General features: G+C 51.7%; 1 protein-coding gene across 1 annotated transcript in view; it reads left to right on the forward strand.

Annotated features, from left to right (window-relative positions):
- The window catches only part of COL15A1 (collagen type XV alpha 1 chain), a 120,747-nt gene that overhangs the window by 51,950 nt on the left and 46,793 nt on the right, over positions 1-22,004 (forward strand). Inside the window, exons 6-14 of the mRNA XM_032418409.1 lie at positions 3,049-3,596; positions 4,774-4,848; positions 6,405-6,485; positions 11,869-12,016; positions 15,830-15,939; positions 17,739-17,894; positions 19,095-19,247; positions 20,635-20,784; positions 21,254-21,397. Of these exons, the coding sequence (XP_032274300.1) occupies positions 3,049-3,596; positions 4,774-4,848; positions 6,405-6,485; positions 11,869-12,016; positions 15,830-15,939; positions 17,739-17,894; positions 19,095-19,247; positions 20,635-20,784; positions 21,254-21,397 (1,565 nt within the window). The remainder of the gene's footprint in view (positions 1-3,048; positions 3,597-4,773; positions 4,849-6,404; positions 6,486-11,868; positions 12,017-15,829; positions 15,940-17,738; positions 17,895-19,094; positions 19,248-20,634; positions 20,785-21,253; positions 21,398-22,004) is intronic.

Genomic DNA, 22,004 nt, shown 5'->3' on the forward strand with positions numbered 1-22,004 from the left:
GTGGCCAGGGGAACGGGACTGGAGAGTGGCCCAGAGCTGAATCGGTACTTTCTCCAGCAGAGGGGTGGACACATGCGTGTTCTTCATCATGTTCTTCAGAAATTATTTTAACAATATATTCTATTTAACCCAGTATTTCCCCAAATTATCATTTCCTCATGTAACCAATAGACACATGGTTAATGAGGTATCTTACATGCCTTTGTCCAAATGAAGTCTTTGAAATCCAGTTCATATGGTACACTTGCGGCCCAGCTCAGTTGGGACGACCCATGTTTCAAGTGCTCAACGGCCACGCGTGGCTAATGGCTACCATGCTGGACAGTGTGGGGCGAACACATCTCTGGTAGACATTGTATCAGGGGCCCTCTGAGATTCCTTTCAGAACCTGAACGTCGAAGATGATGATGATGATTTCCACCATGATTGAGCAAGTGCCGCATCTCAGACTCTTTCATTTAATCCTCTCATTTACTCCTTTTTAAAATCATGGGTCAAGATATAAATACATAAAATCGACCATTTTAACATTTAATATGTGTTTCCTATTATCATTTATGCTTTTTCGTAGTTCCTAAATATTCCGTACTAATTTTGTGACACACACATACGCACACACAGGCTAGCTGCTGATGTTGTGCAGTCTTCTCTGTGGGTGCCAGGGGAGGGGCACTGGAGTCAGGGCATCTCTCTCTCTCTCTCTCTCTCTCCCTCCCATCCTCCAGGGCCACCCAGAATTCAGTTGCACCCTCGTGGTGCTAAAAAGTCATTAGCATGGCAGGCTGACTAGGTTGAGCTCCCCTCAGAACCCCTGGGAGGGAGCCCCCATCTTAAGAGACTGAGGCAGTGAACCAACCTGAGGTCAGACCAGTCATGGCTTGAAAACATCTGCCATTTACCTTGTCACCTCAGGGAGTCACTCCATCTTCCCGAGCCTTGGTTCTTCATCTGTAGGATGGGAGAATGGCAGTTAATCCCGGGCTGCAGTGAGGATGAAGTAAAATCACGTATGAAAAACCCGGTCATTTTTATTCTATGTGGGGAGCTCAGGGGACACAGAGGCAGGGTGTCCAGGCCCCCATCTTGGCCTCCCTCTCCTTGTCAGCACAGTGTGGTCGAAAACCCCTGTCCATCAACCTTTTGGGCTTGTTGAGTGGATATAATCAAAGGAAAGAGTAGTGAACGGTTATTGCATTACCACCGTATTTACCAGGGTTACATGGATGGTCTCCTTTAATCATTTTCGTGGGGCCCATAGCACAGAGGGAGACACAGCCTTGGAGCAGTGAAATGACTCACTGGCTAATTAATTGTCCAGTCAGACAGGGATAAGTTGGTAAACTAAAAGGCAGCCTCGATTTGTCAGATGGGGCTTTACCTGCAGTGCCCTTGAATGGCTTGCGATTTCTCTGGACACAAACCCAAGTCCCCTGTGGTCACTCAGACTCTCAGGGTCATCTGGCCTTTGGCCATAGTCCAGGTAGTCACCAGATGTCTGCTGTGCTCCTTGGTCTCTGGGGAAGGACGCTGCTCAATTCTGACCCTCACTCACTCCAGCCCTCCTCGTTGGACTGAATCCTCAGGATCTGGCTTCACTTCTGAGGCCAAGGTGTCCTGAGGGTCCATTGTCCTGCCTGCAGGGGTCCTGTCCACCTGTCCCCAACACCTGCCTTCCTGTCTCACTGCTGGCATCCTGGGCATCTCCTCAGGAATGGGTGCGCATCACTGCAAGCCAGCCCAAAGCCTGCTCCCAGGGTACCAGGGTTGGGCGGATCGAGGCTCCCGAGCCTGAGGGCCTTTCCAGGCCAGCACAATGGAGCCCTAGGATTTCAGCCAGATAAGAGCTCAGACTCTGGGGTCAGATGCTCTGGCTTTGAACCAGGGCAAATTACTTAACTTCTCCCTGAAGTAAAATGAGGCTAAGGGTACAGAGTTGTGAGGATTAGATGAGCTAATGTATGTGAAGAGTTTAGAGCAGGGCCCCACACAGAAGAACTCAGGGAATGTCCATGATGATGATGATGTGAATTTCAACTGCCCTGAGGTCTGGGAACACTTCACCTTGTCCCAGTTTTTCCCCATACCCTGAGGCACTTCAACAGTAGACCTCATTCAAAACAAACAAAACAAACCTACCCAGTTTTATAGAAAGAAATGAGGAACAATCTGTAAGTTGATGGGAGAACCTTATATAGTCTGCGAATATTCTAGGACATACTTAAAAATGTTTCCAAACTGCAGGTCAGGACTTTTTAGTGGGTAATGAAATCAATTTAGTAGGTCGTTGCCAGCATGCTTTTAAAGATTCTATGCATTTATTTGAGGGGAGTGGACAGAGGCAGAGGGAGAGGGAGAGAATCCTAAGCAGACTCCCCGCTGAGCATGGAGCCCAACGCAGGGCTCACTCTCATGATGCTGAGATCATGATCTGAGCCAAAACCAAGAGTCTGACGCTTAACTGACTGAGCCACCCAGGCACCCCCTCCAGTATGCTTTTAATAAAATAAAAGAGGAAAAGAGGGGGCGCCTGGGTGGCTCAGTCGTCAAGTGTCTGCCTTCGGCTTGGGTCATGATCCCAGGGTTCTGGGATCGAGCCCCGCATCGGGCTCTCTGCTTGGCAGAGGGCCTGCTTCTCCCTCTCCCACTCCCCCTGTTTGTGTTCCCTCTCTGTGTCTCTCTCTGTCAAATAAATAAATAAAATCTTTAAAAAATTAAAAAAAATTTAAAAATTAAAAAAAAAAAAAGAGGAAAAGAATCCCCAAAAGGAAAATATCAGAGTGCCTGGTGAATATTGAAAGCAAATAATGTTTTATGAAACATTGTTTTGATGTTACAGATACGTGTTTATTGAAACGGGCCTATTGGGTTGCAATATAAATTCATTTCTTATTGTGGGTCATTGTCAAAAAAGTTTGAGAACTAGTAATTAAGGAACTACGGTGGGGTTTCTGAGGAATCCCATTTTACTTGGGAATTTTTCTTTCTTCCCCATTTCCAAGCACAGTAGAATATATGTGTGAGCCATGGCCTCTGTCTCCCTCCCTGCAGAGTTGGCTTCCCAGGGCCACCTGGACCTCACGGAGCTCATCGGTGTCCCGCTGCCCTCATCTGTGTCCTTTGTCACGGGCTATGGTGGCTTCCCAGCCTACAGCTTCGGGCCTGGTGCCAACGTCGGCCGCCCGGCCAGGACCCTCATCCCACCCACCTTCTTCAGGGACTTTGCCATCAGCGTCACGGTGAAGCCCAGCAGTGACAGAGGCGGCATGCTCTTTGCCGTCACCGATGCCTTCCAGAAGATCATCTACCTGGGCCTGCAGCTCTCGGGCGTGGAGGATGGCCACCAGCGGGTCATCCTCTACTACACGGAGCCAGGCTCCCACGTGTCTCATGAGGCTGCTGCCTTCCTGGTGCCCGTGATGACCCACAGGTGGATCCGCTTTGTGGTGGTCGTCCAGGGCGAGGAGGTGATCCTCCTCGTGGACTGCGAGGAGCACAGCCACGTCCCCTTCCAGCGGTCCTCCCGGCCCTTGGCTTTCGAGCCCAGTGCAGGAATCTTTGTGGGCAATGCAGGAGCAACGGGGCTGGAGAGATTCACCGTGAGTCCAAGCCCTGCAGATCAGGGAGGCCCCTGGACGCCGGGCAACCAACCCAAGCAACTATTCTTATTATTTTGTTCTTAGAGCCTCAGAGAGGCGTGTGTGTGCGGCGGGAAGAGCCCTACTCCTGGGGCCCAAAACCTAGATTCCAGTTCTGTTTTCAGTTTAGCCTGATGACGTTAGAGCGTGGATTCTCTGATCCTCTCTGGGTCTTCTTATCTGTACGCGATGATAAGCAAACCTATGCCGTGGAGTGGTAGAGTCAAGTGGGATGGCCTGAGTGAAAGCTCTTTGTGCATTTTAAGACATTATAAAAGGAGGAAGGTTTATTATTTCTTCAGCAATTTTTTTACCTTTGGAGAGGAGTGCCAGGTGCATTTAAGTCATTTCTGCAAAGGTGGAGGCGGCTAGAAGGCCAGAGGGAGAGGTAGCTTCTCTCTCTCCTTTTGGACAACGTGCCCTGAAAAAATAGAAGAAAATTAACTCTCCCGTCAAAACAGGCTTTTAGGAATAAGCCATTCTAAGAAAATCCCTAAGTTACTGTAGTTACGCATCTAGTCAGCACACATACTTAACTGATACCTTAGCTAACTGATACAAGATGGTACCGGGGGAAGAGTTTGGGTTTACTTTCAGTATAGTGGGAGACGATGAGTGAATCTGAAGAAGTTAAAATCCAGTTACAATTTTTCCACACTCACTTTGGGAGCATCATGGAGAACGAACTGTCAGGGGTGGATAGAGGAGGCAGGAGTGGAGGCAGGGAGGCTGGCTGGCCACTCCTCTTCACATGAGGCCTGCCAGCCAAGGAGCTTCGAGCTACAGGGGAAAGACACTTTCTGGGAGAGGGGAGACAGGCATCCTAGGGTACCCACTTACAGGCTGGGGACCTGGGACCGGTTAGGAAGCTGCTGTGAGTCTGTGCTTTGAACACAGTACTCCCCAGGGGCTTCTCCAGCTAGTGGAGCTCATATTACATTGGCCCAAGGAGGGCCTGTAAATGAGAGCAGGCCAAGAGGTGGCTTGTTCCCTTGTCATGGCTCCAGGCAGCACATTTCTCACACCTGTCCTCTCTCTTGGTGGCCTGGTCTCTGTTCCAAGGACAATCATGCTTGCCACTTGTGGTCATGCTGTGGGCGAGCAAGTGGTGGCTTCTGACCCTGTGCTCTTCCCCCAGGGCTCCATACAGCAGCTCACCATCCACCCTGACCCCAGGATCCCCGAGGAGATGTGTGAAGCCGAAGAATCCTCGGTGAGCTCCCATCTCCCCTGCCCCCGCCCCCAGCCACCAGTCGGCCCGGGACGGCTGGACGCCCAGGCAATTCCTCTTTCCCAACGTCATGGAGTCTCTAAAATCTCTCAACTTGTCAAGCACTGCCTCAAGTCCTATTTTGGGCTTTGGGGCTTTATTTATTATTTTTTTTGAGAGCTTCAGCCATCTCTTTTGTGGGGGCGTGGGGGGTCAGGGGTGGGTTGCGTTTCTTCTAAGGTGTTAGGTTCTTCCGTGGCTGTGGCAGTCCGTGGCCTGGTTTCCAGACTTCCTGCCAAGAAAGGGTGTCAGGATTCTGAAATCAAAGTTAAAACTCTAAGGCATGAGTGTAAATTCCTATAAAAATGAACCTAAATTTAGCTTTTATGCTTGGCAAATGAATCTGTTCCTAAGTTGGGGATGGAGTGGCAGTCAGGGAAGAAAGATGGGTCCTTCCATGCTCCCCTCCCCTTCTGCCTCCCTCCCTCCCCCCAGGATCTACGGATCTACTGAGTCCCTGCTAGTGACAGTGCTGGGGGATGCTGGAAATAATGAGACACATTGGCAATTGTCTCTGTCCTCAAGCTGCTCACACACACTTACACGCCCAGAGGCAGTGACAGAACTAGGGGTGACTGGAACCCGGGAGGTCCTCAAACCCAAGCTCTCTGGGTTGGGGGGGGGACATGAAGGTGAAAGAAGAGGAACCAGAGTAGGCAAGGGAGGAGCTGATACCTGACCAGTGACAAGCAAGTATCAGCTGGATGAGGGAGAAAAGGCGTTTCAGGCAGATGCCTTAGCTTGATGCAAAAAGTCAGAGGGGAGCACAACGTGCCATATTCCTAGAGCTTCTGTTTCTCTTTGGGGGGGGCGGGTATCAACCCCAAAGCAAAGCATAAGTTGATTTCATTCATTTAGAAAAAAATGCTTCCTGTTTAGTGGGAGAGCCCTTCAGAGGTGGAATTTGGCTCTGTAAGAATGTTTGCCCTCCCTGAGGCCATGATCCTGGTCTGACGTTCCTATGAAGCTGGGAGGAGGGAAACCTTCTGTGTATTCATACCCTTCTTTCTGCAGTGTTGTTAGGACTGGAAAGGTAGAAGCTGCCCAAGAGTCCAAGAGTAAGGTATTATTTAGAAAATGATGGCCCCCAGGCTCTCTGGCTGACATCAGACGGCTCATTATGAAGATAAGGTAGCAATAGGAAGACATTCTCCAAATGTCATGGTTCTCCAACGTTCATTCGGTTGATAGCCATGCAAATGGGAGTACCTCTGGCAGAGATTGAAGGGACCTGGACACAATGAAAGTGGGTATGTTAGAGAGACTGTATATTGACTGTAGTTTCTCATCTGCGTGAGCAATAAAATATGGAAGGAACAGTGAAAAGAATAGCCACTGTGCTCTCTCTCAGTTCCTCTCTCTGGCTCTGTCCATCTCTTTCTCTCTTACACACGCACACACACACACACACACACACACACACACACACACACGCAGTTTCTCCAAAGGAGTGACCGTCTGTGACTTCTCCTCTCCTGGCATGATTTGTCTCCACACAGGCTTCAGGAGAAGCCAGTGGACTTCTGGAGGCAGAGGGCGTCGCTGAGATCTTGGAAGCTGTCACCTACACTCAAGCCCCGGTGAGTCCTTCTTCTCAGGCAGAAGCGCCGGACCTTCTCGGCCAGCTTTTAGGGGCCCAGAGTCAATGGAGCGTGCCTGGGCCTGACGTCTCTGTTCTTAGATCTGTGGCTTCAATTGTGGGCTCACCTGGGGAGGTCAGGAAAGTCCTGGCCCAAGGCATTTGGCCACAGCCCCGGTGCCCTGGAATGCCCGTTATCTCTGGGCCACCTTGTGCCGTGGCCGCAGGAGGACTGTCCAAAGGAAACATTTTGCTGTCCTGCCTCCCGGCTCTGTGAGCTTAGGTAGCGTACTCAGCTTCTCTGAGCCTCAGCTCCTCTTCCCTCTAATCAGAGTCCTGTCTCAAGGACATGTTGGGAGGGTCAGATGAAGCAGTGCAGGGTCAGGGCCTCGTGTCTGGCATGAGGGAAGTGGCCCTGAATGGTGGCTGGTGTCACATTTGCTCCAGGCTCTGGGCTCTGAGAAAGAAGGCAGGGCCCTCTCCTGGGAGATGCAGAGTCTTCCCAGGAGCTCCCTTCTGGCCCCATGAGAAAGGCGGCCATCCTCACAGTGATGGGGGCCTCCTCCCTCCTGGGAATGTACTCTGTGGCCCAGACAAGGAAGTGGTTTTGAAAGCACTGAGTCAGACTGTGGGGATGGCTGGAGCCCATTTTTAATGAAAACAGCCAGCAGTGTCTGAGTCATTGAACACAGAAGCCCAGCAATCTCCTTGACTGGTCTAGTACATTCTATAGACTCATCTCTGATAAAAGAAAGCAAGGGAATAAGGCAGAGGCTATAGATTATAGACCTCTGGTGACAGAGGTTTGGGTGGGGCAGAATAGAACTGTAGTCTGTTAGTGCAGGGGGTGGTGCTTAAAGTTACCCTCTTTCTGTACAGAGGTATATGGAAAACTGCCCTTTGTACAGATGGGCAAACTGAGGCCCAGATGGGGGGGGACAAGATTGGCCCTTGGGTGCCTGGACAGAGCTGAGGCTAGAGCATGGGCCACCTGATGCCTCATCCAGGGGTCAGGCTACAGCCCTGTTCTTCTGGCCTGGGCGGTGTTGCAGAGGTTCATCCGTAGGATCACAGCCAATTCTAGGGCAGCTGAGATGGAAGAGGCAAGGGTCCAAGGTGGTCTGGGCGGTGATGGGGATGGTGGCTGCTCTGGGGAGTGTTGTAACCCTGTGTGCCACAGCTCTGGGCCCCCCCGTTGGCGTGTCCAGGGCACCTGCAGCAGGGCACAGAGCGGTGGTCCCTTGGGCCTTCTAGCCTGATGCTGTCCCCCAGTATACCAGTTCACAGCTAGGCTTGAGTCCAGCTCAGGCAGAGATGCCAGTAACACATGGTGGCCTCGCAAGAGGGACGGGAAGGGGGAGTGAGGTTTGAGAGCATGAGATGATCATGGCGGCAGGGACTGGTCAGGGAGGACTTTCTGGTGGAGGAGGCATTGAAGCTGGGCAGCTCTGGACAGGGGTCGAGAAAGGGAGGGGATGGAAGAGGACCAACATTTCTCGATACCCGCTGTGGGCCTGGTGCTTGTGTATACGTGACTTGATTTAACCCTTGCAACAGCCTCGCACGGGAGGTGGCGGCAGATGCTCAGGGAACAGGGTGGCTTTGCCAGGGTCAGGCGGTGGTGACATCAGGACCTCAGGCCGCAGTGCCGCAGGTGCGGGGCAGGTGCACGAGGACGCCGCAGCCGGGAGGAAGTAAGGAATACATTCCTCCAGGATCTGGAGAAGAGAAAAGACATTTGAGGGACTCAGTGGTCCCTGGGGCCCCCCCAAACACTTTCCTTCCTAGACTTCCCAGCCCCATTGTCCTCAGTGGTGTTAAGAGAACTGGTGCGTATCAGAGTCCCCCCAGGTGTGGTTCAGCTCGGCCCCTTACTCGTTGTGGACCGAGAGTCAGTAACTTCCTCCTCCTGGGTTGAGATGCGGCGTGCCTACGTCACAGGCTGGCGCGAGTTACGTGGCCCCCGTGAAACACGGGCAGCGCTTGGCACACGGCAGCCCTCGGTGCGTGGTGGTGGGTGTCGCTCTTGACTGGTAAGTTTATTGTGCTAGAGGGCCCTGTTCCTCTTGGGGCCCCCTTCCCACCACCTGCTTCCTGGTTGGCTGGAGACTGGGGCTGCGGGGCATGCCAAACCGCTGTGGTTGCCCTTAGTCCTTAACAGAATTCTCTCTGGGCTGTGGGTCCTGATGCTAACTGGTCTGTTCCTGGTATCAGAGTCCCGTTCTCAGGCTCCCGGCATGGCTCCTGCAGAGCGTTCACTTTCCTTTGCTGTTTGCCGGGAGGTGCTTTTCCATTCATTCCTCAGAGGGGGCACTGAAGCACAGAGGAGCGAAGAGCTTTGTCCCCGGGGCTGCCCTGCCTGGAGGTGGCAGAGCCAGGTCTCCAGCTCTGGTCTAGGGCTCTGTCAGGCATGTCACCATCTCCTGGAGGGGCTCCATGGCTCCCCCCCGTGGCCACCCCTCCAGGACGGGGGAATTTTCCTCTTCATGCAGACGTTCCCCTTCCATCTCTGTCTGGCTTCTCTCTTGGAATGAATCTCAGTTCCTTGTCCTCACCCCTTCCAACCTGCCACCCTGCAAGACACAAGCCATGACCAGCAAACTGAATCATGGGCTGCCTGAGCAGACAGGGACTTAAAAAGCCAGCCCTCCTCACCTCTTTCCCCATTTAGGGCAGGAGTCCCTGCTACCCCATGCTTCCCCCTAAGTCAGCTTCTGTTGACACACCTTTCCATTTCTGGAAAGTTCTATCATGCTTAGTTAGAATTAATGTCCCTATGGTTCTCAGCCCTGGCTGTGCATCAAAATTGTGTGTGTGTCTTGGCGGGGGGTGGTGGGGCAGTGGCGGGGGGACGGTTGCCTCTGGGCTGCATACCTGGACATTCAGCTTCAGGGGGTCTGGAGTGAGGTCCAAGAAAGTGTACTTATGAAAGCTCTGCAGGTGATTCTGATCCACAGCCAGGAGCTCTCTTCCATCCACACCTAAATGCTCACAGTTTTCCCAGACTCCGTAAACATTTGTAACCTCTTAGTCCAGGCCTTGGCCCCAGTGGTCTGTTTGCCTGGAGGGCCCTGCCCACACCCCCCACCCTACCTGGCCAATTCCTAACTTCTCCTTCAGGATTCCTTGTTGGAGCTTCCCTCCTGCACTCGGCTCTCACCTCTGCTGTCCCACGTGCCACATTCAACCACACCGTGTCTGAGTCTGGGTCTCCCCATAGTCCAACAATGTAAGGGTAGACACTCTGTCGTATTTCTTCATTTTTGTATTCCTGGGGGCCAGCGAAGGACTTGGCACACCATAGGGCCTCAGGAAATACATGTGGAATGAATAACTCTGTGAATGAGAGAGAGGCTCAGCAAACCTCTACACTTTTAATACAAAGTCTTGAGACTTGACAGTCCCATTTCATCTTCAGCCACACAGGTTCCGCATCCACACTAACCCCTGAAAACCAACGGCCACCTGTTGGAGGCAGGACACCTGGCCCAAACCACCAAGGGTCAGCTTACCAGCAGGGACATCCTCCAAGAACCACGGCAGAGTGCCCCCTGCTCCTTGAAGGGAGAGGAGAGGAACTGCCTGGGGAGAGACTCTTACCACCCTGCTGGGGCACCGCGCAGTCGGGGAGGAGCGGGGAAGCCCAAGTGGAGTTCCTCACAACTTCTGGTGGTGGCAGCTGCTCTCTGCTCCCACTGCCCGCCCTGCTTCTAGCCTCGCTGGGCCTCTGTCGTGCAGCCTCCTGGTCTCCTGACCTAAACCTCAACTCCCAACCCTCAAATCCATGCTCTCATTGGTGCCAGGGTTAACTCCCCAAAGCACACACTTCTCTTGAGCATGCTACCCATGAAGGTCCCAGGTCCAAGGGGACTTCTCACCAAAGAACCGGCCTCCCCGCTCTCTGCCCCCCCCCCAGCTCTGTCCCCCTCTTCCCTCCCTGAACCCTCGAACCCTTGCCAGGTGCAGGTAGCCAGGCCCTGACAATGCTGTGTCCCTTCTTACCCAGCACCTCCCTCCATCCCTGTCTTCTGTAACTCTCCTCATTCTTGAAGGCCCAACTTCTTGGAGGCTTCCATTCCTGCTTCCAACCCTGGAGATTTTACAGTATAATAACCTATATTTTATTTTTCATACATAAATATTCCATACTCATTATTGGAAAAACTGCAGTTACAGGTGAGCAAAAAAGATAAAGCAGTCCCTTTAATACCAATGCCCAGAGAAAAGCACTATTGAGGGGTTGTTCTTTCTCAAAAATTTAAAATTCCAGTGATGTGAATAATAATAATAATATGTAGGTTCATACTATGGGCCTGGCTCTGTGTTGAGCACCTCCATGTGCTTTCTACCCTGTGAGTAGTCACTGTTGTCCCATTTTACAAAGGAGGAAGGTTACATGACTTGCCCAATAAAAAGTAGCCAGTAAGTGGAGTGCAGAGATTTGACCTAAATTTGATTCTAAGAACTGAACCACTGAATCCCAAGTTATGGTGCCCATAAGAATCCCCTTTGTTCTGATGGACCAGAGACTTATTGTTTGTATACTAGATTCTGACATTAAGGAAATAATCTTCTGTTATTAGGCTGGGCGAGTCATGCTACTGTAACAAAAATCAGCCCTAAAAATCTCAGTGGCTGAGTTGTTTCTTATTCATACCACAGGTCCAACACTGGTCAGCAGGATCCTTCCATTCACCATGTGCAACTCCTTGAGCTCAGAAAGGGATGAGACTGTTTGAACATCCCCAAGCCCTGGGCTTAGAAGCTGCTACCTGATCCTGGCCTAGGGATGATGTCATGACCTTTGTGGCCCCCCCATCAGGATTTCTGCCTAGATCTTGAAGCTGCTCTGTGGTTCCAACTGTTGGGGGTTTTTGTCTGTTCATTTTTCTCTACTTGGAAAAGTTAGTTAAGACATTGACTGCTTTTGGAAAAGCTGCCCAGATCCTGAAGTTTCCTTGGAAGGAAATCACACCCATCTTATATTTCATAGGTGTGCAGTTCACACTGGGATTGGATTTATATCCAATCAGGACAGCCTGGTTCATTCATTTGTTTACTCATTCATTCCCTCACCTAAGAGATCTTTATTGGGCATCTCCTCTGTGCTGGTCCGAGATGCAGGGTCCTTGTGCTTGAGCTTCAGCCAAGATGAGCAGAGTCTTACTGTAAACAGAACAGAATTTAATTACCCCTAGCATGCACCTTTTTCAGATCCTGGGAGGTTCAGTGATAGCCTACGTATATAATAGGCAGGTCCAGGCATTTTTCTGGGTTTGTTCAGCGTGTTGTGGATGTATTATTTCCTCCAGTGAAAATCACTGCCATTTTTTCTGCTTTCCTCCCAACTGAATCCTTTCAGCTCTCGTTTTTCCTCCCTTCAGTCTAAAGAAGCAAAAGTTGAACCCATAAACACACCTCCAACTCCATCGCCTCCTTCTGAGGATGCGGAGCTTTCTGGCGAGCCTGTACCTGAGGGGACTCCGGAAACCACCAACCTGAGTGTCGTCATGCACAGAAGCCCTGAGCAAGGCAAGTCCCCGAAGCGCCCTCATCCACGGTGGCCTTTCATGAAGTGATCCTGTGTGCCCAGCCTGTGTGGTGTATGCCACATAGAGCCTCTCATTTCACCTTCCCCTCGGTCCTCCGAGGAAGGAATTATAACCATCCTCATTTTATAGACAAGATGAGGAAATCATGTCACAGAGGAGTTAGGTTACCTAGCTGGGGCACTTCGGCTTGTAAATGGCAGAGCTGCGTTTGAACTTGGATACTTGAACTTTTTTTTTTTTTTTAAGATTTTATTTGTTCATTTGAGAGAGAGAGAGAGAGAACATGCGTGCACAAGAGCAGGGGAGAGGCAGAGGCAGAGGGAGAAGCAGACTTCCTGCCTGATGTGGGGCTCGATCCCAGGACCCTGGTATCATGACCTGAGCCAAAGGCAGACGCTTAGCCGACTGAGCCCCCCAGGCACCCCTGATACTTGCACTTTTAACCCTGGACTCTGGAAGGGCTTGAGTTCCAACAAAAAGCTTGCAGTAATTGTTGCTGTTAATTAAATACCTACTGTTTGCCAAGTGTTCACCTACTTCATCTCCAATCCTGACAGTCCATCTCATGGTTGGTATTATTGGCCAGTATTTTATAGGTGGAAAAAATGATGCTTGAAAAGGTAAGTGACATGCCCATAGTCACACAGCTAGTGAGTGGTGGGATGGACCCTGTACCCAGACCCAACTCCAGAATCCCTTTCCAGCTTCAGCTGCAAACTCCTGACTCTCTCTCAGAGGATAAGATCAGGTCATCAGAACTCCTGTGGGGCACGCACGGGAAACTGGTGGCCAGAGAGAGGGACAGGCAGGCACCCATGGGTCAGCAGCAGGCTCGGGGAGTGCTGGCCCCCTGGCTCCCCATCCAGGGCTCTCGCCCCTGACCCTTGTCCCCCGACATGTGCAGAGGACAACCTGGTCAAAACCCAAGATCTGTTGTGACCCCCAGGCAGCAGCATGACATGTGTCCAAGGCTGAGACGGGTCGGTACTTCTTGCCCTTTATCAGAAGGGCAGCAGCTTCAGACTGAGGTTACTGCTCATGCAAGAATGCCAACATGCAGGGCAGAAAACAAGGACAAAAACCCACTCGGCCTGTAGGAAAGACTGGGCGGGCAAGTTGTCTTTCATGTATATGTACGGCCCTGAGGCTGGTAATGCCGAAGATGTAATGACCCAGCGACGGACTCGTGCTGTACTCCACGAAGAAAGCAGATTTCAAAACTCTATGTGTGCTGTAACCCTAACTTTGAATACATTATTTATATCTATTTATATATAGCCACTTAGAGCTATGTGTGTGTGTGTGTGAGAGAGAGAGAGAGAGTAATAGACAACAAAATGTTCTAAGTAGTTATCTGGGTGGTAGGATTGTGGGTGGCTTTTCTTTCTTTACTTCTGTGTTTAACAAGCCTTCTGTAATCATATGTATCATTCTTCTTTTCACTTCTGCCGTCAGTAAATGCATGTTATTTTAACAACTAAATTGGGAAGTCTGTGGGTGAGAGCAGGTATAGAGTACTGAATAGGAAAAAATTTGTGTCGTAATTTCATACAGTCATAATACAAGCACGGAGTCAGGGTGTTGCTGGGGAAGACTGGGGACAGAGCAGACAGTTTGGACAGAAGCTCTGCTCAGCCACCTATTTGCTCTTGGGCCTGGGGAACATTGCTTAATATTTCCAAGCTTCAGATTCTTTTTTTTTTTTTTTTTTTTTTTTAGATTTTATTTATTTGAGAGAGAGTGCATGAGCAGGGGTAGGGGAGAGGGAGAAGCTCGATCCCAGGATTCCGGGATCATGATCTGAGCTGAATTCAGGCAGCCCCTTAACCGACTAAGCCACCCAGGAGCCCCAAGCTTCAGAGTCTTTACCTGCCCCCTGGGAGTGTTCACAATCCCTGCCTCCCAGGTAGTTTAGAGGATTGAACCCTTCCCAGGGATGTGGAAGTGGTTTATGAATTGTGAATGCTGTTCTCCTGGGTGGAATGAGGATCTCTGAGGAGGGGCAAGGAGCGGGCAGAGGCTGCAGGGCCAGGCAAGAGCCTCTCCTAGACTGGGGGGTGAGTGCAAAGGAGGTGGGAGCCAAATGCAGACTGGGACGGAGATCCAAGCACCGCTCGTCTGTTTCCTGCGATCAGCCAGACTCCTTTACTGGCAGAGAAAAGGCCAAACAGAAACAACAGAGCTTGCTGAAGTGTTCCTGTTCTTCTTATTGGGTGGACAGCCCAGATGGTGAGGAGAAAGGGGCCTGAACCCTGAGCCCTGTCCCCGTCTAGGGAAAGCTACCTAGTAGTTTTATTCCAAGCTTTCCTGACACCATCTTGGCCCAGGGCACCCCTCCCTCCACCCCCGAACTTAACATCCTCCAAGGAGTGGGGACTCAGAGGTTTGGAGTCTGGCCTGCTGTTTGCACAGCACCCCCTGGTGGCCAGATTCAGGAGGACGAGAGAGTGGTGATGCCGGCAGGGGATCCTTCAGCATCTTCCCCTGCCCACACAGTTCTCACCGTGGGACATGCGTTAGTACAGCATGGGTGGATATGGCCTGACATGGGGACAGGCTGACCTGGCTTCAGGGCCCCTCCCAGTCACTTACTTTCTGTGGCACCCTGTTCCTCCTCAGCAAAACGGGGTTAATCATAAAAAAGTGCTAATGTGCACGTCAGAGTAGCACACACATGCCACGGGGTGATAGTGGGCGGCCTGAAAACTCGGGATTCCTGTCCTGGCTCTGCTCCCCCAGCTGTCAGGTGGTGGGATGGTCCTTGTGGGTAGGGCAGATGGGCTAGCGGGAAGATTAAGTGAGGTACTGCATGGGACAGGCATACATTCATTATTAGTATAATTTCTTTTTCTTTACTTTAGGACTCGTTTATTTTTTTTTTTTATTTTAAAGATTTTATTTATTTATTTATTTGACAGAGCACAAGCAGGGGGGAGCGGCAGGCAGAGGGAGAGGGAGAAGCAGGCTTCCCGCTGAGCAGGGAGCCCGATGTGGGACTCGATCCCAGGTGTCTGGGATCATGACCTGAGCCGAAGGCAGACACTTAACCGACTGAGCCACCCAGGCGCCCCCCACTTGTTTTTTAAATTGCAAAAGAGATATGTGCTTGTGGTAACAGTTCAATCAATGCAGAGTTGTATGAACCCTCCAAAATAGTAATTTCCTTTCCTATCCTCTGGAGGAAACCAGTATTAAGCATTGTGGGTTAGCCAACTTTGTGTGGTTTATCTGCACACACATATGTATCTATATATTACAAATGTTATTTAATAATTGTGTTAGTTATGTAGTGATGATTATATATATAATGATCATAAAACTTGTATGCTCAAATAGTTTTTTTCCCTTTACACACTTAGAACCACACTGACAGTGAACATTTATGAATGGCTAACTAAATTGCTAACTCTATTTAGGGACTGTCCTCAATGCTTTTTTTGTATTAACTTATTTAATCCTTGCAGTACGTAACCTTCCAAACAACCTTGTAAAATAGGAATTGTTGTTCCCAATTTATGGATGAGGAACCTGAGGCCCCGGTTGAATGACTCGCCACAGGTCACGTTCCTGGTGAGCGGCAAAGCCGGGCTCCCACCCCACACGTGGTGCTGGAGCCTGTGATCCAAGCACAGTGCGATACTGCCCTTCAACGTCGTTTTTTCTGCAACTTGGTTTTTTCCCCTCTTAATCCTGTATTATGGACATCTTTTCAAGTTAATAGGTAAAAAGATACTTCATCCTTTTCCAAGATTACAAAATGCAGTTATCAGTTACAGAATGCCTGCTTCCGTAGGGTCTGGTGAGGTCCTGAATGACACCCTGGAGGGAGTTCATACTATGGACGGAGCCCCCGTTACAGAGATTGGCTCCGGGGATGGGGCCTTCATTCATGTCACTGAAGAGGTGAGTGAATGGTAAATTTCATTTGCTAAATCAGTAGTCAGTTTGTTTGCTCATTTCAGACTTGATGGTGACTTGTGTTAGGCATGGTAAAGAATCAAGAGGGTTTCCGCTGAACATCATGGTACAGAAGAGAGGAGACCAGGGCCCAGGAGGCTCTCCAGGGAAGCACCAGGACGGGGAGGAGATGTAGCACAAGCTGGGCCTCACACCTTCCCCGGGGGATGCGTGCCGGGTCCTCACCACATTACCCACCTCCCTCCTGCTTATTTGTGAAGACACACAGCCTTTTCCTTTGGAGCCCCTTTAAGACAGAACCAGATTGATTGCACACGTGCATGTCCACCATTGTTATGTAATTGGCTTTTACACCTGCAAAGCCAATTTTTTAAATGCTAGACACAGTAAGGTGTGAAATTAAAGCAAATGTCTTCTTCTCACAACAACCGCTGCTAGAAACCCACAGGTTCAGCTCATTCTTTCTGCTATCCTGGGATGAAACTCAGGCACTTCTCATGCTCTCCCAGTCATGACCTGATAATAACCTATTTTCACAGCTACTTCCAAAGTCCAGTCCAGCATTATATCAAAATTTAGTCCCTTTGTCTCCCAAATTCCAAGGAACACATATCCAGCTCACAAATGGTTTGTAGTGGGGAGAAGGGAGGAGGAAATCCCAGCACACTGATGATTGTCTCCAAAGGAATTCTTTACCTTTTCCTCTATAGCCCAGAGGCAGGTGGCAGGCTAACCCTGATAGAACTGATTTCCTTTCTTGTCTCTTAGTACATCCCACACAAGTGGTCTGGTTCCTGCTTCTAGCATGTGAAGTGTACTTAATTGTACAATGAATTAATTGTTCTTAATTGTATTTTAGTGTAAGCCCTTTGGGACTTCAGCTGAATTTGAGGCAGAAAGAGTCTCATTTTAAAATCTGTGACATCATCCTTTCTCTCTTTTTTGGGGGGAAAACAATAATTCTGCAAGGATTCATGTTGTAAGAAAAAAGTTCTGTGGTCAAATACATTTGGGAAATTCTCCACTTTATATCCTCCTTATTATAGACCCCTTAAAAATCCTACAGCAAGGAAATCTAACCTTGATAAGCTTAGTGGTAAAGAGCTACTTTTTGCAAAACAAAACAAAACAGAATGACCCCCACGCCCCTCAAATTTAAAAGAAAAAAAAAAAAAAAAACCTTTGGAAACTGAGATAAAACATAGTTTGATGACCCTAGCAGCCAAACTGCTGTTTCCATTTCATGCATCTGCTGTGTAACCTCCAGAGAAGGTTATGCTTTTCCCAAGGAAACTGAGTCCCAGGGAGAGAAGAATCATGGGGTTCAGTATGGAGAAGGCTGGGGAGGACAGAGTTGTTGCCTGCATATCTCTGAATCTCCATCAGGGGCAAAGGCATCCGACTTGTTTTTATGGCTTCTGGACGGGCACATAGGGAAGGTCACAGGGAGACAGATGTGTCTAGATAGACGTGTCTGGAGCTGGAGCAGGCTGACTCAGGAGACAGGGATCTCCCGGTCACTGGGCATGTGCAAACAGATGCTTGGAATCAAGCAGGAGATACAGTTGCCTTGCGACCTCTCCTGTCCCTGGGATTTTGTGATTCTGGGAATGTCGTGGGGCTGGGGTGACGTCATAGATAAGAAAGTGCGTTGAGAGAAGGAAGCTACAGAAATGCAAGCTGATAGAGAGAGGGGTGTGAGCAGTCTTTTCTGTCCAGCGACAGGCACACTGATCAGAGCCATGGGCCCAGTGACATGGTCCCTCATGATGCTTTTATTTCAGGGTGTGCATGCCGAAGAAGGTTTGGCAGCCACCGCAGCAGTCGGGGAGGCTGAGGTGCCCACCAGCACCACCGGGGAAGCAGAGACCAGTGGTGTGCCCACCGGGGGGCCAGCCCTCTCCTTGTCCACTGAGGTCATGGGGGAAGGGGTCACTCTGGTAAGTAGCTCAGAGCATATGCTGTTTCTGGGGGAGGGTGGGCATCTCAGGTCTTCCTTATCAGTTGGCAGAATGCGGAGTGATGGCCTTGTGGGATCAAGTCTGAGTAGACACTGATTTGGAGGCTGAGGGGTCTGTTGCCTCATTCAGCAGATGTTTGCGGAGTGATGTGTTATGCTGGGCACAGGTAAATCCAATAGGCCAGTTCCTGGGGACAGAGCTGTAAGAGGCAATAGGAGAAGCACCGAAAAGGGCCCAGAACCCAGACTTGGGGCTCCTGGAACCCGTCCTGGGGAAAGAATGCCGAAGGCGAGACCATGGGGATGCCTAGAAGGAGCCTGGCAGCTGGGAGTGAAACAGGTGCTCTAGGAGGCGGGCCAGCAGGAGCAGAGGCCTGGCGGCACCAACAGGAACATGGAAAGAGAGTCCATGTGTGAACAAGGGGGTGCAGGGAATGTGGCTAGAGAGGCCCCTGAGGCCCTGGGAGCTATGAGCTGGAGCTGGAGTGTGTTCAGAAGTGGGGAGTCACTGAAGGGCTAGTGACCTAGTCAGAGTAGGACTGAGAAAGTGGAGGAAGGGTGGGAGAAGCAAGCCTGGAGGCCAGGGGCTGGGATCGGAGGCTGGGTCGTGGTCTGGGCAACGGGGGGTATTGGCTTGCTCTGGGTTTGGTCAGCGATGTCATATCCTGCCAAGAGTCTCAGTGAGTAAAGGCCTGGAAGGCACCCAGCGGATCTGCCACGGTGACTGTTGGGGACCGTGGGGAGCGCAGGGTTGGGGATGCAGGAGGGGTGGAAGGAGAGTGAGACGAGCAAGTGGTCAGTGAGGGCAGCCAACTGCTCTAATGAGAAAGAAGGCTGTGCATTGCGAGACCCTGGGTTTTGCCCCAGCACCACGACTGGGTGTCGGTGAAAGTCCCACTCCTGGGAGTAGCAGAAGGGAGATGGCAGGGACTGTGGTGGGCAGCACCGAGGGTGGCGGGGAGGAACGGGGTGAGCCACACAGGTGGCACGTTGGCCAGGGGCTCACGCCTCAAGTGGTGTGCGAGGCGTGGGTTTGTGTGTGGGTGCCACGTTCACGGCATCAGCACAAGGTGAGGTCTGGGAGGTGCAGGCGCCCGAGGGGCCCGGGCCGTCGGCTACCTCCAGCCACACTGACCACAGCAGACCGCTGACAGCTCCCTCGCAATGTCTTCCTGTTCAGGGTGCAGATGCTGAAGAAGGCTCGGCAGCCGCCGCAGCTGGGGAGGCCGAGGTGCCCGGGAGCTCCGCTGGGGAAGTGGAGGCTGGCAGTGTACCTACGGGGGGAGCCACCCTCTCCACGGCCATCCAGGACGCCGGGGAAGGGGTGACACGGGTGAGGAGTGCCAAGTGCCGCAGGGTCAAGGTCATAGCTGGAGCAGGTCCTGACCTTCTCGGAGGACCAGTCTTCATTCTGCTCAGCACATCCAGAGGAGCCTGAATGGGGCACTTCTCTGAAGGGGAGCTGGCCGAGGCCTGGGTACACGTGTGCTGGAGCCCTGTTGGCTCTGGGACTGCACACGCTGACAGCCCCAGCAGGCCAGTGGGGAGCCAGGCTGGGGGCAGGTGGAGAGCCAGTGAGGTGGGGTGGTCCCAGGGGCCCACTCCCTCCACCAGGGTGGAGGAGCCTGGATGTGAGCGGAAGAGGTGATGGTGGGCACAGCCGTGGCCGATTTCTGCGCACAAGCATGGGCTGTCAGAGGGCAGAGGAAGTTCAGGGTCAAGGGCAGGGCCAAGCCTCCTCAACCCTCTCCTTAGGCAGCGTGGAGATAGCGTTCCCAGCTCGTGAAGGCGGGATGCAAATAACACCTGGCAGGTCTGTCCCTAAAATGTCATTACAGTGGCAGTCCTGCAAGTTCTTCAGACTCAGACTCAAACCTGGACTCCTCGTGTCCACTCTTGTGTTCCCACCTCAAAAGATTGGGACCACTGCCCCCTAGTCGGCCGATCCAGGATTCTCTTCCGTCTTCCTTACTCCCCACATCCTGTCAAGCATCAGGTCTTGTTGATTTTTCTACCTAAATCCACTATGCACCTGCCTCCTTCTACCATTCCCCAGTGCCAGCCTGTGGACTGAGACAGCACGTCCCCAGTCCAGACAATGGCTGAGGCCCCTGCCTCACCTCCTCCATCCTCTCCCGCGGCTCCTCCTGTGGGGGCAGCCCTCTGCTTGGAGCTTCCCATTGCCCTCACTGCAGACTCTGCTCCCCAACCTGGCCACAAGGCCTTTCAGGGTCTGGCCTGGCCAGCCTCAGTGACCACATCTTGGGTCACTGTCTCCCTGGCTCTCAGTTCTCCCACCTCACTGACCTTCCTTCAGTTTCTTGAATGTGCCCGGACCCTCTCCTCTCTGCCTAGAACCTTTTCTTCCCTCTGCCCTGCCTTTAATCCTGGCTGATCCTTCAGAGTTCAGCTCAAATACCACTTTGTCAAGGAAGTACCATCCCAGGAGCACCTGGGTGGCTCATCGGACACTTATCTGGCCAAAGTCCTCAGCAGCAGTGTGCCGTAGGGGTGTCTGGGGGATGGGTGCCCTGACCTGAGAGGTGCGCTCCAGCCTGGGGTTCCGGGGCTCTGTGGGCCAAGGCAGGTCTTGCATGAGCAAAGCTATGGCCATGTGAGTTATCTATCTGGTGGCCCGGCGGCTTCCTCCCCTGCACTCATACACCTGCTGAACCAGGGGGTAGAAGAAGTGGCCGATTCTCATGCCATTTTTGTTTCAGGGCGCAGTCGGTGAAGGAATGTTCACAACACCAGCAGCTGCAGCAGAAGTGCCCCTCATAACTTCTGAGGAGGAGGAGACTCGCGGGGTCCCCACAGGTGGCCTGGTTCCCCCTACACACACAGTGGCCCCTGAGCGAGTGGTCGCTTCTGTAAGTGTCTCCTAGCAGTTTCTGTCTGGCGCACAGCAGGGAGAGGGGTCAGCGTCGTGAGACAGGAACAGTCGCTGGCCTCCCGGCAGCGAGTCCAACACTCGGCTTTGGCAGAGCACAGATCACGGTCGGCGCCACGGGAGGGAAGCAGGGTGCCTGGAAGCAGGTCAGGGAATCAGGTGCCCAACCCTGCTACCTCCTAGCTTTGTCCAAGAATTTTCTCGGAGTGCTGCCAAGTCAGAAGGGGTTGCTAGGGACAGGGGGAAGGAGGAGATGCACGTGTGGGAGGGGGATTATGAGTCTGGGCTCCTGTGACCCTGTCGCGCGTAACGACGGTTGAAGGTAAGCAAGTGTTGTGAAATTGGACTAGCACCGTAAGAATGACAGTCACCCAGACTCTTGGGCAGCCTGCTGCGCATTGCGTCACAGGCCAGGTGAGGTGATTCCTCTCGTTGGTTTTGCTTTTCAGGGCTCTGGTGATGAGGAGGACCTAGCAGCAGCCACAAGAGAGGAGCCCCTGCCCGGCACTGTGGCCGAAGAGCTGGACAGCAGTCCCCCTGAGGGGCCCCCACTGCCCATACCCACAGTGGCTTCTGAAAGAGGGGTTACTCTGGTAAGCGGCATAGAGGCACAAAGATTTGGCATGGCCTGTCTTACCAAGGAGAAAAAGAAAGGCCAGAGTCCTGGGAGGGACCTGCCCCTGGCTTGCTTAGAGGCAGGTTTCATTTTGGTTCATAAAGTTCCAGATTTGGGCATTTGAGGGGCATGCAACCTGGGAACACACAAGGAAGCTGCAGGGTGCAGAGGAAAAAACAAGAGGTAAAAAGGTGGGGCGCTTGGCTTCATGTCCCAAATTGTCCCCAAATTCAAATGAGAACTTTGTAACAGGCAGAGCTGGCCAAAGATGCCAAGACCCTATCTAGATGTCACGAGGGCTCCATCCCGGATTCAGGGAAGCTTGTAAGCCTCATCAGGGACTCGGGGCTGAGTGGGGGTGACTGACACGTTCCTTCCCCCATGAATTTCTATAATTCCGGGCCGTACCTGTGTGACCTCATGCAAACCCCTTCTTATCTTTGGGCCTCATTTCCTCCTCTTTATAGGAGGATGGCTGTGAGGTCAAGTCCAAGGATGCAGGTCCGGGAATGTTTGGAAAGCTCTGTATGCATGCCTGGTGTTGTCCCCACTTAAGGGCTATAACTTTGTGTTTTAGAACTGGG

Source organism: Phoca vitulina, unplaced genomic scaffold, assembly GCF_004348235.1.
Source record: "Phoca vitulina isolate PV1807 unplaced genomic scaffold, GSC_HSeal_1.0 scaffold21, whole genome shotgun sequence".
NCBI lineage: Eukaryota > Metazoa > Chordata > Mammalia > Carnivora > Phocidae > Phoca > Phoca vitulina.